The 16755-nt window shown below is 44.1% G+C and overlaps 1 protein-coding gene across 12 annotated transcripts in view; it reads left to right on the top strand.

The window, feature by feature from the left end:
* LOC117496973 (NLR family CARD domain-containing protein 3-like) overlaps positions 1-6052 on the top strand; it is a 48517-nt gene extending 42465 nt beyond the window's left edge. For 10 of the 12 annotated variants that reach the window (XM_034148854.1, XM_034148846.1, XM_034148853.1 and 7 more), the window contains 2 exons: positions 4016-4062; positions 4853-6052. In XM_034148854.1, the coding sequence (XP_034004745.1) occupies positions 4016-4062; positions 4853-5439 (634 nt within the window). In that variant the 3' untranslated portion in view covers positions 5440-6052. Of the gene's footprint in view, positions 1-2975; positions 3836-4015; positions 4063-4852 lie in introns of those variants that run through there. The other 2 variants (XR_004557333.1, XM_034148856.1) reach the window with 2 other exon arrangements.
* Positions 6053-16755: the final 10703 nt, after the last annotated feature.

The raw sequence follows: 16755 nt of genomic DNA, 5'->3' as shown, positions 1-16755 counted from the left end.
CTGCCACAAAAGCAGCGAAGAAGACTTCCCGCCCATAGTTACCATGGTTACCCTTCTGTTTATTCTCCGCTGTGGCTTTCTTTCTCCCTCCCCGAGGCAAGCGTTTGCTCCCGCTGCTTTAATTCAATGCAATCCCTCCCCGTCGAGGCAAGCACTGTAATTCTCTCCGGTTAGTCCACCAGCAGATGACAAACACCCACCTCTCCGCCTCTTCCAAGGAACGAGGGGACCGTGCGGCAGAGTTTCAGTTTCAGTTTCTTTCGCTGGTCAAGATGTCCGTTAAAGTTGAAATCTTCCGGACAAAATTAGAAAAGTGCCGGTCAAAGGTCTTCTTTGTTATTTATTGAGCTTTAAAACAAATGAATAACGACTCTATATAATAAAACACGGAGGACGGAGATCTCTTTTTCTCCCCCTCTTGACTTCATCAGAGCACGGCTTCCCTCTCCTGCAGGGGGGTGTGGTCAGCTGCAGCTCACAGAGATCAGCCCCGTAGACAGCAAACAGCACATAGAGCGAAATGAGGCATGGCTAAAATGCATGATCTGTTTGGTATTTTGAAAACAGAAACGTATAAATAGACCTGTGGCTCATCATCCGGATTACACTAATCACCTTCACCTGCATATATACCCGGGTCCTCCATCCAGTATTCACCAGTTTGTCGTTTCACCACGCTGTATCCATCTGCATACTCCTCTGCCTGCCACGTCCAGCCTCCGACTCCTCGTCTGAGTTCCCTCCGTGCTTCCACGCACACCAGCTCGATCCTGTCAACTCTCGCCAGCTCTGGATCCCCGGCTCACCTCGCCGGTGTTCCCTCCGTGCATCTCCGCATCTCCGCTGGTGACAAAACCCTGGCCCGGATTAAGTGGACATTTAATCCCTCTGTTATTTTCCAAAGGGTTTTTTGTCCTCTTCCTGGTGTTCAGCATTTGGAGTTCAGTCCTGTAGGCTCGTGAGAGCGTAACAAATATAGCATGATAGGTGTCCTTTAATATGTAGAAGTAAAACATGAGAAATAGTATAGCAATATCCTGTACAATTATGTAAAAACATGAATAAAACTACACATCTTCAGATGTTATACATACATAAGTGTCCTACACTAATAATACAAGTTATTATTAGTATACTGTGTGTACCTTGTGTGCACCGCCTAGTGGTTAAAGCACGTTATTGAATTATTTTTGTTGAATAATGTTATTTTTGTTGAATAATGTTATTTGATGAAAAAAAATGAAGAGTACATACTTTCATAGGGGTAAAGTAGAAGGTCAATGATATAAATATAGAATATAAAAAATCAAGAAGATACTGTAAGTGATCTCTACAATAAAACAGTTTAGTGCTGGATGTATAAAGATATTAATATGAGGATGTGCAAAACAGACAAACTAATTAACCTTTATTAACACATTAAAGAATGCTTTAGGTTAAGGTCTTCTTTTAAATAAGAAAACAGCTTTGGGGGTATCTACAGATAAATATTAAGCCTGACAAAGTACTTAACGTCTAATATATTGCTTTCCTGCAATGTTAACTATGTTGAAGCACTTATTTTAACTGATATTATACACATTAATTATACTCTTATGTATGTAGATAGAATAAGAAATGTGCAGAATTTGACAGTTTAATGGTGGAGGTACACACACATTGATAGATGTCTTGTAATGCACTGTTGAGGAACCTGTGACCCAAGGTTTTCATTCATTGCATAACTACACCGTAGTTGTGTATATGATATGTCAATAAACCTTAGAAAATCTTGAAATCTTGAAAGGGATGTGCAAAATAGCCATTATATACAGTTTTTAATTAACTATTAGTAGAGAATAACGAGTAATGAATATACTTTATAGGGATCTGCAGATAAATGTTTAGTCTTCTCAAGCACCAATTATCAAATATCTCTCCTGATTGTTGGCACTTGACAATCACTTTCCCTGAATTTTACTCAGGTGTAACTAAAGTCTGATTTAAGGGTTGTTTATATTTCACATCATTAATCAGAATCTGCAAAGTAACTAAAATAAATGTAGTGGAGTAAAAATACCAGGTTAACCTTAAAGAAAGCCCTCAGGATTATAAAAGACCCCCATCACCCCAGCCACAAACTGTTCTGTCTGCTGCCGTCTGGCAGGCGGTACCGCAGCATCCGGACTAAAACCACCAGACTCAGGGACAGTTTCATCCCACAGGCCAGAAGACTATTAAACACCTGAACTTAGAAACAACATCCATAACATTCATCTGGCTGCTACTTAGAAATTATTGATCTAATATATCATATTCCAATCACTTGTATATAGACTCTTATTGCACTATTTCACTTTTTACTATTTTTCTTTTTGTATTTACTTGCACAATTTTTTCTGTGTATCTGTTTTATTGTGTTGCACTGTTGGAGGAGCCTGTGACCTAAGGGGGAGGGGGGGGGGGGGGTAGGACACGTTCGATTCCTGTTTTGAACAGTGTGCCGTCGATGGGTTTCATTCCATTTCAAACTGCTGTTTGACGCTCTGTGTAAACTTTGCGCACTGCCACTACAACATCCAATCACAGAGCTTGAAGACTAATCACGGGGTTTGTCAAGCAAAGCACATGGTGTAGTCCCAAACGATAGCTCAGGATTCTGGGTAGTGTAGTGTCTTCCGGGTGTAAAATCCTCCGTTATCCAATGGGAATGGACACTCACATTGCCTTTGAGACTGTGTTGAAATTATACCCTCGCCTACTGATTTTAATTTAACCATATATCGAGCCCGATCGTTGATTTCAAATGTGTGCTCTAAAATGATATTTATAAATGACTATTATCATTATTATAAGCAAGACAATACATGGCAAAGATATGTAGAAAATAACCGTATTTAAGATACGTTCATAACAAACGTAACGTGGGAGAAAATACGTTTCTAGCTAAACGTAATTGAGAATGCAGTTTAGTTCTGTGGGAATGTAATTTTTAGGAGACAGGGTTGCTCCACGTCATGAGCGACCTTGAGAGGTGTGCCCCTGGAGGACATATTTCCCGCAGCCACATGGGCATCCCCAAGCACATTCGCCAGATACTACAGAGTGAATGTTGCCGCCCCTCACCCGTTGGGTGTGGTCGTCCTGCAGAGTCCACCTAGTCCATCCCTATAAGGTAAGTACTCAGGCTTCCTAGTGACTCTGTTGATGTCAGTCATCCAGTCCTCTGGTGGTCAGTAAGGATGAAATAGAACGAAAGTTACGTATGTAACAACGGTTCTATGAATCCTGGATAACCACCAGAGTTCTTGGTCACTCTGAATCTTGTGTTCCCGTGAGAAGTTTCCATAGGACTGAAGTCGATGACAACACCGGAACTTATACCTTCTGGGGTCATACAAGGTCACATGTGACTTTGTTGACATAAATACTCAACCTGCGCATGCACGAGACAGAAGATATAGAGTGCTAAGCACTGCCTCTGGCGGTCAACCAGGATTCATAGAACTGTGGTTACATACGTAACTTTCGTTTTAATAATCAAACCCAAAATCAAACACATTTGTCTCATATTCTCTGTAATGTTCTGATATTTCTTAGGACCCCAAAGCAGACACTTACTCTAGGAGAGTTATGGGTGTTTTATAAAGAAAGCAAACAAAAGGAGCTGTCTCGTTAGTCCCCAGGAAGCAGAGAGAGTTGTCACAGGCAAAACACAAACATTTGGCTCAAAGTTATGGAACAAGTTGATGAGGTGAGTGGAAACAGGTGTGCCTCGTCTGCAGCCACACCCTCTGCCACACTCCGGCCCTGCAGAGGAAGAAAACAGAGGAGGGGGGAGAAAGAGCAAGCATAAAACAAACAACAAAAAACTGTGCAGAAACATAACTTTCTCTCCAATATACTTATTCTTTTTGTATTCCCTTTCTATTGCTTGTTCTTGTTCTTCATGTTATTTACATCCTTCTTCCTTGTGTCTTTTTCCCACCGAGAAATTATGGATAAAAAATGATTCTGACTGTGTTTCTTCCTCCAGGGTGGACCATGGTGGAGAGCAGAGGTTAAAACCAGGTCTGATGAAATGTAAGTAAACAGTAAACAAACAAAGAATAAAGCGTTCAGGGGGTTCAACAGAGCCAGGGTTTCTTTGCCTTATCTCGCTCGACAAAACTAATACTCCCAATCAACTCAGGTTATCCTCTTCAGGCTCTGTGGGCGTTCGCATATAAAGAGGCAGCCTTATAAGAAAAATACATCACGGCAGGATAGGCTATATATTTAATATACTGCTCGATGCAATCTGTGCCTCCTGTTTATTTCTAATTTCACGACATTGTACAGCATGTGAACTTTAAACGTAATGCAACGGATTTAAACAATATACTATTGTATTTAGATCGGACACTGGCAGGATACTGGAAAATCAATTAGGTTTTCAATAAATCAAAGTGAAATGTATTGTTTGAATGTCAAATGTGATAAATACCAATAGACTTATCAATTTTCTTATCGGCTGCAATATATCAGCAGTGTAAAACAGACAATCGTGACGAGTCAAATAAATGTATCCCAAAGGGGTGAAATTACAGTCTGAAGGAATTATACTGCATATATGTAAGTACAATTCATTCTTACAAATAATACAGGAAATTATAAATGTATGCAAACTGCAAATGTAAAGGTTTATTTTACAGCCAGTGACCCTATTCAAAAAAAGGTATTAAACTGCGGTATGTGCTGATTTCAGACCTATACTCTGAACATAACCTGTAGTGTTAGGCTCAACATACCTCACTAACGCTATAATCTGGCTTTGTAGTACACCATCCAGATGTGTCTGATGATAAACTGCTGCTGCTGTGTCTCTCATCAGATTCCTGTGAACTCACACTGGACACAAACACAGCACACAGAGAACTAAAACTGTCTGACAACAACAGGGAGGTGACATATGTGGTGGAGGAGGAGCAGCCATATCCTGATCATCCAAAGAGATTTAACTATTGGCCTCAGCTGATGTGCAGAGAAGCTCTGACTGATCACTGTTACTGGGAGGTCGAGTGGAGAGGAGGGGTTAACATAGCAGTGACTTACAGAGGAATCAGCAGGAGAGGAGACAGAGAAGAATCTGTGTTTGGATGGAATGATCAGTCCTGGAGTCTGAGTCATGATGGTGGTTACTCTGTCTGGCACAATAAGAGAACAACAGTCCTGCCTCCCTCCTCCCCCCCCTCCTCCTCCTCCCCCTCCTCCTCCTCCTCCTCCTCCTCCTCATCCTCCTCCCCCTCTGGTAGAGTAGCAGTGTATCTGGATCATCCTGCTGGCTCTCTGTCCTTCTACAGAGTCTCCTCTGACACACTGATCCACCTCCACACCTTCAGAACCACATTCACTGAACCTCTGTATGCTGGGTTTGGGTTCTGGTCACATGACTCCTCAGTGTCTCTGTGTTATCTGTAGGAGGAGACCACTTCCAGAAATCTTCAGTGATCCACGTCTCCTCTCACTGTGTTCCTCCTCATGTTGATTGATGAGATATAATGAGGCTAAATTAATCTCATAAATTCATGGGATTTATGTTACAATACTACAGATACATTTGAGTGTGAACCCTCATTCCTTCTTTCTGTGTCTACGTGCATACACAATATATCGATGCACAACCATGTGTTTATGTTACCAAACTTATTTTTTAATGAAATTGTAAAATAGTTGTAATCTTTGAATATTATTTTCTCTAGACTTCTTCTTTCAATTGTATTGAATGAATGTTTTAAATGTATTCATGTGATTTGATAATGTGTTTATTTTGCATATTGTCTGAATCCTTTGAATGTTTTCGTAAAGCACCTTGAATTGCCTTGTTGTTGAAATGTGATGTAAAGTTAAACTTAACTTTCCTTTGCTGGCAGAAATTATACGTATCTTCCTAAAAATAGTGAAATGATCTCCTTGGTGTTGAGCTAGTTGTGTACTAACCAATGTGACTTATATGCATCTTAAAGGAGAGGTGTCATGGCCATTTCCACTGATCATAATTCCATTGTTGGGGTCTACTAAAATAGATGTATATTGTGCATCTCTCCAAACTCACATTGGTTTCTCAAACAGCATCTCTCCAAACTCACATTGGTTTCTCAAACAGCATCTCTCCAAACTCACATTGGTTTCTCATGCAGCATCTCTCCAAACTCACATTGGTTTCTCAAACAGCATCTCTCCAAACTCACATTGGTTTCTCAAACAGCATCTCTCCAAACTCACATTGGTTTCTCATACAGCATCTCTCCAAACTCACATTGGTTTCTCAAACAGCATCTCTCCAAACTCACATTGGTTTCTCATACAGCATCTCTCCAAACTCACATTGGTTTCTCATACAGCATCTCTCCAAACTCACATTGGTTTCTCAAACAGCATCTCTCCAAACTCACATTGGTTTCTCATACAGCATCTCTCCAAACTCACATTGGTTTCTCATACAGCATCTCTCCAAACTCACATTGGTTTCTCAAACAGCATCTCTCCAAACTCACGTTGGTTTCTCATACAGCATCTCTCCAAACTCACATTGGTTTCTCATACAGCATCTCTCCAAACTCACATTGGTTTCTCATACAGCATCTCTCCAAACTCACATTGGTTTCTCATACAGCATCTCTCCAAACTCACGTTGGTTTCTCTTACAGCATCTCTCCAAACTCACATTGGTTTCTCATACAGCATCTCTCCAAACTCACATTGGTTTCTCATACAGCATCTCTCCAAACTCACATTGGTTTCTCAAACAGCATCTCTCCAAACTCACATTGGTTTCTCATACAGCATCTCTCCAAACTCACATTGGTTTCTCAAACAGCATCTCTCCAAACTCACATTGGTTTCTCAAACAGCATCTCTCCAAACTCACATTGGTTTCTCATACAACATCTCTCCAAACTCACATTGGTTTCTCAAACAGCATCTCTCCAAACTCACATTGGTTTCTCAAACAGCATCTCTCCAAACTCACATTGGTTTCTCAAACAGCATCTCTGTAAACTACGTGTATTCACTGAATTTCACTCTCTGCCTTTAACGGCTCGTTGTAGCTCCAATAGCTCCAGCCCCCACCCTCCCTGTGAGCACAGTGTGCTCTGATTGGTCGGGACGTTGTGAATCGCGCTGAGCTCCGTGGAGGTATTGTTTCCTTGTTAGCGATACACAGCCAAACTCATCCTGAGCACACACAAAGTCACAGCCGAAGTAAAAACAATAAGTGTGGCTTGATATTGAGTAAGAAAAAGGTTGATAAACGCTGTGAGAATGGGTCTGCAGAGAGAATGGGTCTGCAGAGAGAATGGGTCTGCAGAGAGAATTTCTCCGTGATCCCAACTGTCTGTTATCAGCCTGCAGCCAGGGAGGAGAAATCAGCAGAGCTGCCTGCTCCCTGCACACAGATGTGTGTGTGAGGAAGTCCGTGGATTGGTCAATTTGGACCAATCAGCGGGGGCTTAACGTAACGGCTCCGCGTACGTAACGTAACGGCTCCACGGATTGGTCCATTTCGTTCCGGGTACGGCTTGACATCATGCCGTACCCGGAACGAAATGGAAGAATCAAATGGACAATGACGTATCTCCAACGAGGCGTTTTGGGGAGGTATTTTCTGTGTTAGAGTTTTACTCGCTACAGGGTGTACTTTGAGGGTTTTGACTCTGCACACCGTTTACATGCATAAAAACCTTCATAACACACAAGGGGATGGGTAATAACCGGAAAAGCATGACACCTCTCCTTTAATAACGCTTTGTTTGGAGCAGCATCTAATAGGTGCTTATAATCGATGTATTCATTTATATTAAGTTCAATAAAGGTTTGAAGACAAAAAATGTGTCAATGATCTCATGAATCCAAGTAGTGGTTTTTCCATCCAACATGTTTCAAAACATGAATATAGTTTTTGTTAAGCTCCGTGATCGCTCTTTCAGGACTGAACCCACAATGCAAACACGGACAAGAGAAACAGGAGTTGCAGCAAAAGGTTTCTTTATTACTAAACAAGTCAGAGGATTCTAACTGTAGTTATATAGTCCAGGAAAGGGGAAAACAAAGCCAGAGAATGGAGATCCTCCGCCGAGGCTCCGGAGAGAGCTGGGGATTACGCCAGGCAGAAAAAAGGTGGACAAGCCTGTGTCTTTGCGCTCCCAAGAGCGAGTTGGTTGGAGCAGGAGTGAGATGTTGTCCAGCCGGACAGGAGAGTGACGAGCAGGAGTTTCCGAGCTGAGGCTTGCGAACAGGCTGGAGCTGGTTGTGTGAAGAGACGATGAGTCCGACGAGGAAGTGGCTGGACGTGGCAAGCGGAGGAGGAGATGATGGATTCTGAATAACGAGACAAACAGGTAAGACAAAAACTAATTCCAGAGTAGTGATGAACCAAGCTAGAAAGCAGGCCGGGAGACAAACACAGACAGACAGACAACAAACAACAAACAAAAAAGGGAAGCAGGAGGGAGTACTGCAAATCCTTACAGTACCCCCCCCTCAACGGGAGCCTCCTGGCGACCACCAGGTCTGTCAGGATGGGCCCTGTGGAACTCCCTAATCATGACTGGGTCCATGATTCGAGAACGAGGAACCCAACAACGTTCCTCCAAGTTGTAACCCTCCCAGTCCACTAAGTATTGTAGCCCCCTACCCCGGCGTCTAACATCCAGGAGACGCCGCACGGAGTAGGCAGGATGATTATCGATGACACGGGGGGGAGGAGGGGGAATGGCCGGAGGGCACAGGTCGCTGGTGATTGCTGGCTTGATTTGAGAGACATGGAAAGTAGGGTGAATTCTCATATTTCTGGGGAGCCTTAAACGGACAGCAGAGGGATTGATGAGTCGCACAATGGGGAAGGGACCAATAAACCGAGGGGACAGTTTCTTGGACTTGGTGAGGAGGGGAATGTTCTTGGAGGACAACCACACCGCTTGTCCAAGGGCGTAAGGGGGAGCAACATGTCGACGGCGGTTGGCCGACTGTTGACTCCTGGCGGAAGCTTGGAGGAGAGCCAAGCGGGTGTCCCTCCAGATTTTACGGCAACGTTGGACATGTTTCTGGACAGAAGGAACAGCCAACTCCCTCTCCTCTTCGGGGAACAGGGGTGGCTGGTATCCTAGAGAGGCTTCAAAGGGTGAGAGTCCCGTGGCAGATGAGGTGAGGGAATTATGTGAGTATTCCACCCACGGTAGATGGAAGCTCCAGGTCCTCTGATTACTGTTGGCCACACAGCGGAGAGCAGACTCCAGATCCTGATTTGCCCTCTCAGTTTGGCCGTTGGACTGAGGATGAAAACCAGATGTAAGACTGACTGAAGCTCCAAGAGATTGACAAAAAGCCTTCCAAACCTGAGATGTGAATTGTGGACCACGGTCGGAGACAATGTCAGCTGGGATACCGTGTAGCCGGAACACCTGCTGGGTTAGATGTTGGGAGGTCTCCAGGGCTGAGGGGAGCTTGGGTAGAGCAACAAAGTGTGCACACTTAGAGAAACGATCGACGACTGTTAGAATGGTTGTGTTCCCTTGAGAGGGAGGCAGACCGGTGACAAAGTCCAGGGCTATATGTGACCAGGGTCGACTAGGGATTGGAAGGGGTTGGAGCAGCCCAGCGGGTTTCTGATGGGAGGCCTTGTTCCTAGAACAGGTTGTGCAAGCTGACACAAACTCCCTTGTGTCCCTGTCGACTGTAGGCCACCAGAAGTGTCTTCGGAGGAGAGAAAGTGTTCGATTGGCACCGGGATGAATCGAGAAACGGGAACTGTGGACCCACTGCAGGACTTGGGAACGAACAGAGTCGGGAACAAACTGACGATTGGGCGGACCGCTTCCTGGGTCGGGCTGTTCCAAAAGGGCCGCTTGAATGGAATTACTAATCTCCCAGGTGATGGCTCCCACAACACAACTCTGGGGGAGAATTGAGTCAGCAGAGGTAACTGGACTCACAGATGAGAACGATCTGGACAGAGCATCGGGCTTGGTATTCTTGGAACCAGGGCGATAGGTGAGGGAGAAGTTGAAGCGGCCGAAAAAGAGAGCCCACCTAGCTTGTCGGGAGTTCAGCCGCTTGGCTGACTGGATGTATTCCAAATTTTTATGGTCCGTCCAAACCAGAAATGGCTGCTCGCTGCCCTCGAGCCAGTGTCTCCATTCCTCCAAAGCCATCTTCACTGCCAACAATTCCCTGTTGCCCACATCATAGTTTCTCTCCGCAGGAGAGAGACGGCGAGAGAAAAAAGCACACGGGTGAAGCTTGTTGTTTGGCCCTGCTATCTGAGACAGGATAGCGCCCACTCCAATGTCTGATGCGTCAACCTCAACAACAAATTGCTTGCTGGAGTCCGGCTGGATGAGGATGGGGGCAGAAGTGAACAGAGATTTGAGTCTGAGAAAGGCCTCGTTAGCCTCAAAGGTCCAGGAGAACTTGACCTTGATGGAAGTGAGACTGGAGAGTGGGGCTGCGATCCTGCTGAAGTTCTTAATGAACCGGCGATAAAAGTTGGCGAAACCCAGGAACCTCTGCAATTCCTTCCACGTAGTGGGGACTGGCCACTCTGAGACAGCGAGAATCTTTCCAGGATCCGCCTCCAGCCTGCCTTGTCTGATGATAAATCCAAGGAAGCTGACACGTTCCTGGTTAAACTCACACTTCTCAGCCTTGACGTACAGCTTGTTCTCTAGTAGTCTCTGTAGAACCTGGCTGACATGGTTCTGGTGTTCCTCCAGGCTCTTGGAAAAGATCAGGATATCGTCGATGTAAACAAAGACAAACCGGTTGAGGAAATCCCGCAAAACATCATTCACAAGGGACTGAAAAACTGCTGGGGCATTTGAGAGTCCGAAGGGCATGACGAGGTACTCAAAGTGACCAAGGGGGGTGTTAAAGGCGGTCTTCCACTCATCACCTTGGCGGATCCGAACCAAGTGGTAAGCGTTTCTGAGATCCAGCTTTGAGAAGATGGTGGCACCTTGGAGAGGCTCAAAAGCAGAGTTAATCAGGGGAAGTGGGTACTTGTTTTTCACAGTGATGTTATTCAATCCACGGAAGTCAATACAGGGACGTAAAGATGTATCCTTCTTGTCCACGAAGAAAAACCCCGCACCCAGAGGGGAAGAAGAAGGACGGATTATTCCAGAAGCCAGAGAATCACCGATATACTTTTCCATGGCCTCTCTCTCAGGCCGGGACAGATTATAGAGCTTGCTTGTTGGTAACGGTGCTCCAGGAAGCAAATCGACGGGGCAGTCATATGGACGGTGAGGAGGGAGAGACAGAGCCTTAACCTTGCAGAAAACTTCCCCCAGATTGTGGTAAACAACAGGTACGCCAGATAAATCCACATCAGACAAATCACAAGGAGCAGACACTGGTTTCGCAGGAAAAGGAGGTACAGCTGATTGCAAACAGTTAAGGTGACACTTCTGATTCCAAGCAATTATCCTTCCTCCAGCCCAATCAATATGAGGGTTGTGAGCGCGAAGCCAAGGGTAACCCAAAACCAACGGGGTAGATGGAGCGGAAATGACCTTGAGTTGGATTTGTTCTCTGTGATTCCCCGAAATAAACAAAGTTACAGGTAAGGTCTGCTGGATCACCTTAGAGATGCGTTGGCCAGTTAAGGCATAAGCAGTCATGGGGTCCGATAATGATTCCAATTTAATTCCCAGCTGGTTGGCAAGCTCCAGATCCACAAAACTGTCCTCAGCACCAGAATCTATGAGGGCGGAAAGAGCCAAAGTCTGAGAATTGGAACAGAGTCTGGCAGGTATGAGGAAACGGCGCAAGGTAGGGACAATAATTGAGGTAGGAAGTGTACTCGTCAGGACACCCAAATTCACCGACGAGCACCTGCGTTTGGGCGGACAGGGCAACCGACAAGGAGATGCCCCAGTTAGCCACAATACAGGCACTCTCCTCTCCTCATGCGGCGAAGGCGTTCCTCTGGTGATAATCCTGCATGTCCCACCTGCATCGCCTCCTCCATGTCCAAGGTGGGTAAGTGAGATGGCGAGGAAAACGCAGATGGTGTGGAATCCAAAGGAGCATTTCTGGGAAGATAGCTCGGCTTGTTGAAAAAGGCACTTGGTGGACGCTGTCCTCGCTCCGCACGACGTTCCCTTAGCCGGCTGTCGAGACGAGAAACCAAAGAAATCAGGGATTGAAGGTCTGCTGGCTCATCTCGAGCAGCCAGCTCGTCCTTCAGTTGCTCCTTTAATCCCTTAACGAACACTGCCCTTAGAGCCGCCTCGTCCCATCGGGCTTCCGCCGCTAGTGTACGAAACTCAATGGAGTAATCAGCCACAGTCCGATTCCCCTGCTGTATCTTTAGCAGACGATTGGCAGCCGAGCCAGAATAGTCAGGGTGGTCAAAAACTAAAGACAGTTGTTCAGAAAAAACTCCAAAAGAAAGGTTGTCATAATCCACTGATGAACTTAGTGCCTCAGCCCAGGTTAAGGCCTTTCCACGAAGCAAGCTCAACACATAGTTAATCTTGGTAACATCCGAAGAAAAAGACTGGGGGCGCTGGCGAAACACCTTGTTGCACTGAAAGATAAATCCCCTGCATTTCTCCACCTCACCATGAAACGGCTCCGGGTCGGTGATGGGGAAATCCCGGCATGGAGTGGATACTGGAGGAGAATTAGAGGTGGCAGGAGTAATAGCTGCTGTCGACAGGTGGGAGATCTGAGCAGTCAGGTTAGAGATGTGCTGAGCCATGGATTGGTTACTGTCTACCAACGAACGGATTAACTGTTCATGTTGACCCAAAAGATTGCCTTGAACAGACAGGGCGTGCTGGACAGGAGAGGAGTCCGGTCCGGGGTTTGCAGGGTTCATTCTTTTATGACCAGTTCGTTCTGTTAAGCTCCGTGATCACTCTTTCAGGACTGAACCCACAATGCAAACACGGACAGGAGAAACAGGAGTTGCAGCAAAAGGTTTCTTTATTACTAAACAAGTCAGAGGATTCTAACTGTAGTTATATAGTCCAGGAAAGGGGAAAACAAAGCCAGAGAATGGAGATCCTCCGCCGAGGCTCCGGAGAGAGCTGGGGATTACGCCAGGCAGAAAAAAGATGGACAAGCCTGTGTCTTTGCGCTCCCAAGTGCGAGTTGGTTGGAGCAGGAGTGAGATGTTGTCCAGCCGGACAGGAGAGTGACGAGCAGGAGTTTCCGAGCTGAGGCTTGCGAACAGGCTGGAGCTGGTTGTGTGAAGAGACGATGAGTCCGACGAGGAAGTGGCTGGACGTGGCAAGCGGAGGAGGAGATGATGGATTCTGAATAACGAGACAAACAGGTAAGACAAAAACTAATTCCAGAGTAGTGATGAACCAAGCTAGAAAGCAATACGTATTACCAGTGTAATCTTGACGACGAACTGGTGAAGACTGGATGAGGAGACCGGGTTAATAAGCAGGTGTGGATGAGTAGATGATCAAGATGAATGAGCAGCAGCTGTGGAGATGAATTGGCGGGAACCAGAAGTAGGTCAGCCACGCCCAGGCCGGGAGACAAACACAGACAGACAGACAACAAACAACAAACAAAAAAGGGAAGCAGGAGGGAGTACTGCAAATCCTTACAGTTTTAAACTGTTACAAAGGTCTAACCTAACGTAAAAGCTGTTAGAAGTGCTTGATTGCTCACTGAGATGCAGGGAAGTTACAGCCAATGAACTGCATGATAAAAGAATATTTATATTTTCCAGTCTTTGCCAACTCCTCTTGTCCACCTGGAATATCAAGCAGGACAAATGTTAAGACAAGAAACAAGGAAACAGAGATTTAACATCACAATCACTGAAGACAATATGTTCAAGACCAGTGGCGGCTGGTGGAAAATATTTTAGGTGGGGCTGTGGAAATGGTGATCAAACAATACTAGAGGGGTCCGGGGATGCTCCCCCGGTAATTTTTTTTGAGAAAAGACCCCTTAAATCATGACTTCTGGTGATGTTAGAGGGGGGGAGAAGGACAATTTGAGGCTTAAAAATATGAGAAGACTGATCAATACCTCCATAACTTCAGTGTGGTTAGCTATGAATCTTCCAAAATTTCCAAACACCTTGTCCTGGACATAGTTTCTACAGCATAAACTGTGCAACAGTACAGTAGGCCCACACAAACTGCAGAACACCGGGGCTTTGGGAACACTGATTTAATTCCCATTTAACCTGTTAAGGGGCTTTTTTCCCCCGTTTTTTTTCTCACGAAACTGTGTCTCAGGGCTTCTTAAAATGTAATAAACTATTCATGTGTCCTACTCAGAGGAAACGCATCTAACTGATGATATGAACCATGTTTACCGAAACAAAACACAAGTCTCACAAGAAGCGTCTAAATGAGCCCTGAGCGAAAAAATGCTAACGCACTCTAGGTATAAATCAATCGATATACTTATCGGATATGCACAAACAAGCTTACAAGCTGAGATTCCACATATTCTAGAAATATAAGTATCATCACTGAGCGATCAGAACTCGTGACAGGGGAAGCAAATACAGACATCACACGACGTAGCTTTAGGTAGCAGAACATGGAGATATGCTCACCTTTTGCAGAATAACAATTCTGATCAAAAACGAGAAAAACGCAGTTGAAGGTTAATCCATAAATTAATCCAATGTGTCTGTCACTTTGAAAAATGATTGATGATCCATAATTCCATTTTTATGTCAAAAACGGAGTTTTCATTAGCTGCTAAATGGTAGCTTCCAGAGTGTATGACAGCTTCCTGTTTTGTCTCCTTGGATACGAGTCCAAACAACTCACAGACTGCACCGGGCGCTCACGTAGGAGCCCTGTGACCATCATATTTGACGACGCTGATTGGCTGAAATTATGTTTTCGCGGCATAGTTTACACGTTACAGATAGCAACAGTCAGCTGCTAGTGGCTGCTGCTGCACTGGTTGAGGGCTCCTCTCTTAGCGCCCAGACGAGAGAAGGTACACGGGCAAGGCCAGGCAGGAAACATGTGACTTATCAGTAACTTTAGACATCGTAACACAATTTTAAACGAGATTGTATTGTAGATTATACATTTTACTGATACCAATTATATAATAGTTACCTTGTTCATTAAAAATAAAAATAAAAATATATATATTTTTTAAAATATATTTTTTTATTTTTATTTTTATTTTTATTTTTATTTTTATTTTTTAATATGGGAAGAGGTGGGTCCCTATGGACCGGCCGCCACTGTTCAAGACTCTAATAGACCTGGGATTTAATTCTGTATTTAATTTGAGGATTGACTGGTGCAAAAGTCTCATAACATAAACTAAACTTAAATTAAAATGTGTGATTAATAGCAAGTTAGTAGTAGCTTTCAACTAGCTTGTTCCATGCTTTATATACATGGACAATGGTGAAATATATATTACTTCAAGGCTGGAAATGAAATAAACAATGTATTGTTACATTGAGAATGGTTGCTTGAACTCACTTCCAGTCCACTCAACGTGTATCCCAAATAGAATGATTCAATGAAAATACTTGAATATATAAAACTTCATGCGATATAAGCATCTTTTTTTAGCTGACCAATCTGCCTGTGTATATCAGCATTCATTATGCAAATGGTAAATGGACTGTACTTTCCCTTTATCAGGTCTTCTCGACCCCTCAGAGCTCTTTACATACTACGAGTCATTCATGCAAATAAGCACTTTGACAAGTTATGGCATGAGTTGTAAAATGCTGAACAAGCAGTGTAATGCAGTGCCGATTCTAGAGTTGGTGGGGGCCCTAGGCAAACATTCACTGGGGGCCCCTCAAACCAGCTTTTCATCGCCGACAGCACATGCTTTGACAAGTCTGCAGACAGACGGCAGGCGAAAAACCTTTTAAAATGTGTGTTTTCTGAATGGAGCTTGGCTAAGCTAACGCAGTATATGCTCCGACCGTCCACACTCACAACAACGGCCTATACAGACATAAATAAACCAGTGACTGTATTCACCAACCTGGTCTCACCAGAATGCGTGACTCCACCACGACTCCTTAACACCGCAGTGCATGGTGGAGTCACGCACTCTGCTACATTTACGTGTCTGCACCATGCACAACCCCAATGTAAAGTGAATGAGGCTCCTTTGTCGTGGTGCACACACGCATTTCTACAACGTCCAGCAGTGAGCTTTTATTCTATAAAACGTTTTTAAAATCGACTTTATAGCTTGTAGTAACTCACAGGAGGCTTCTTTTATTTTATTTGTATTCATAATAATTTGTATTTTTCGTCAGAATGTATTATGGTGCATTATTTACCAATTGTTGTTCTCAAAAAACAGTGCATTGTGTGTAATACAACTGTGATTTTTATTAAATTAGTTAGTTTTTAAAGTTAACGTTATTTAAAAGATAATTATATTCCTATTTGATCATGTCCCCTTTATTGTATTACGGACCCAAAGAGCAATGTGAGCGTCCATTCCCATTGGATAACGGAGGATTTTCCACCCGGAAGTAAGTATTCTCCTTACTGTCGATTGATTTTACAGTGATATCTGCACTACTCATCAACTCAAAAACACCAGATTATCCTTGTTAATTATATATATATCTCAGGGTCAAAGTCAAAGTCAAAGTCAGCTTTATTGTCAATAATTCTACATGTTGTACATCCAGAAATATCGAAATATCATTTCCCGCAGTCCTACAGTGTGACATATATACATAAAACAAAAAGGGCCTAGATAAACATGGTATACATTAAACAAAACAAAGGGCCTGAACTACTC

The sequence above is a fragment of the Trematomus bernacchii genome, unplaced genomic scaffold (assembly GCF_902827165.1).
Source record: "Trematomus bernacchii unplaced genomic scaffold, fTreBer1.1, whole genome shotgun sequence".
NCBI lineage: Eukaryota > Metazoa > Chordata > Actinopteri > Perciformes > Nototheniidae > Trematomus > Trematomus bernacchii.
This window is presented reverse-complemented; position numbering and strand designations above follow the sequence as displayed.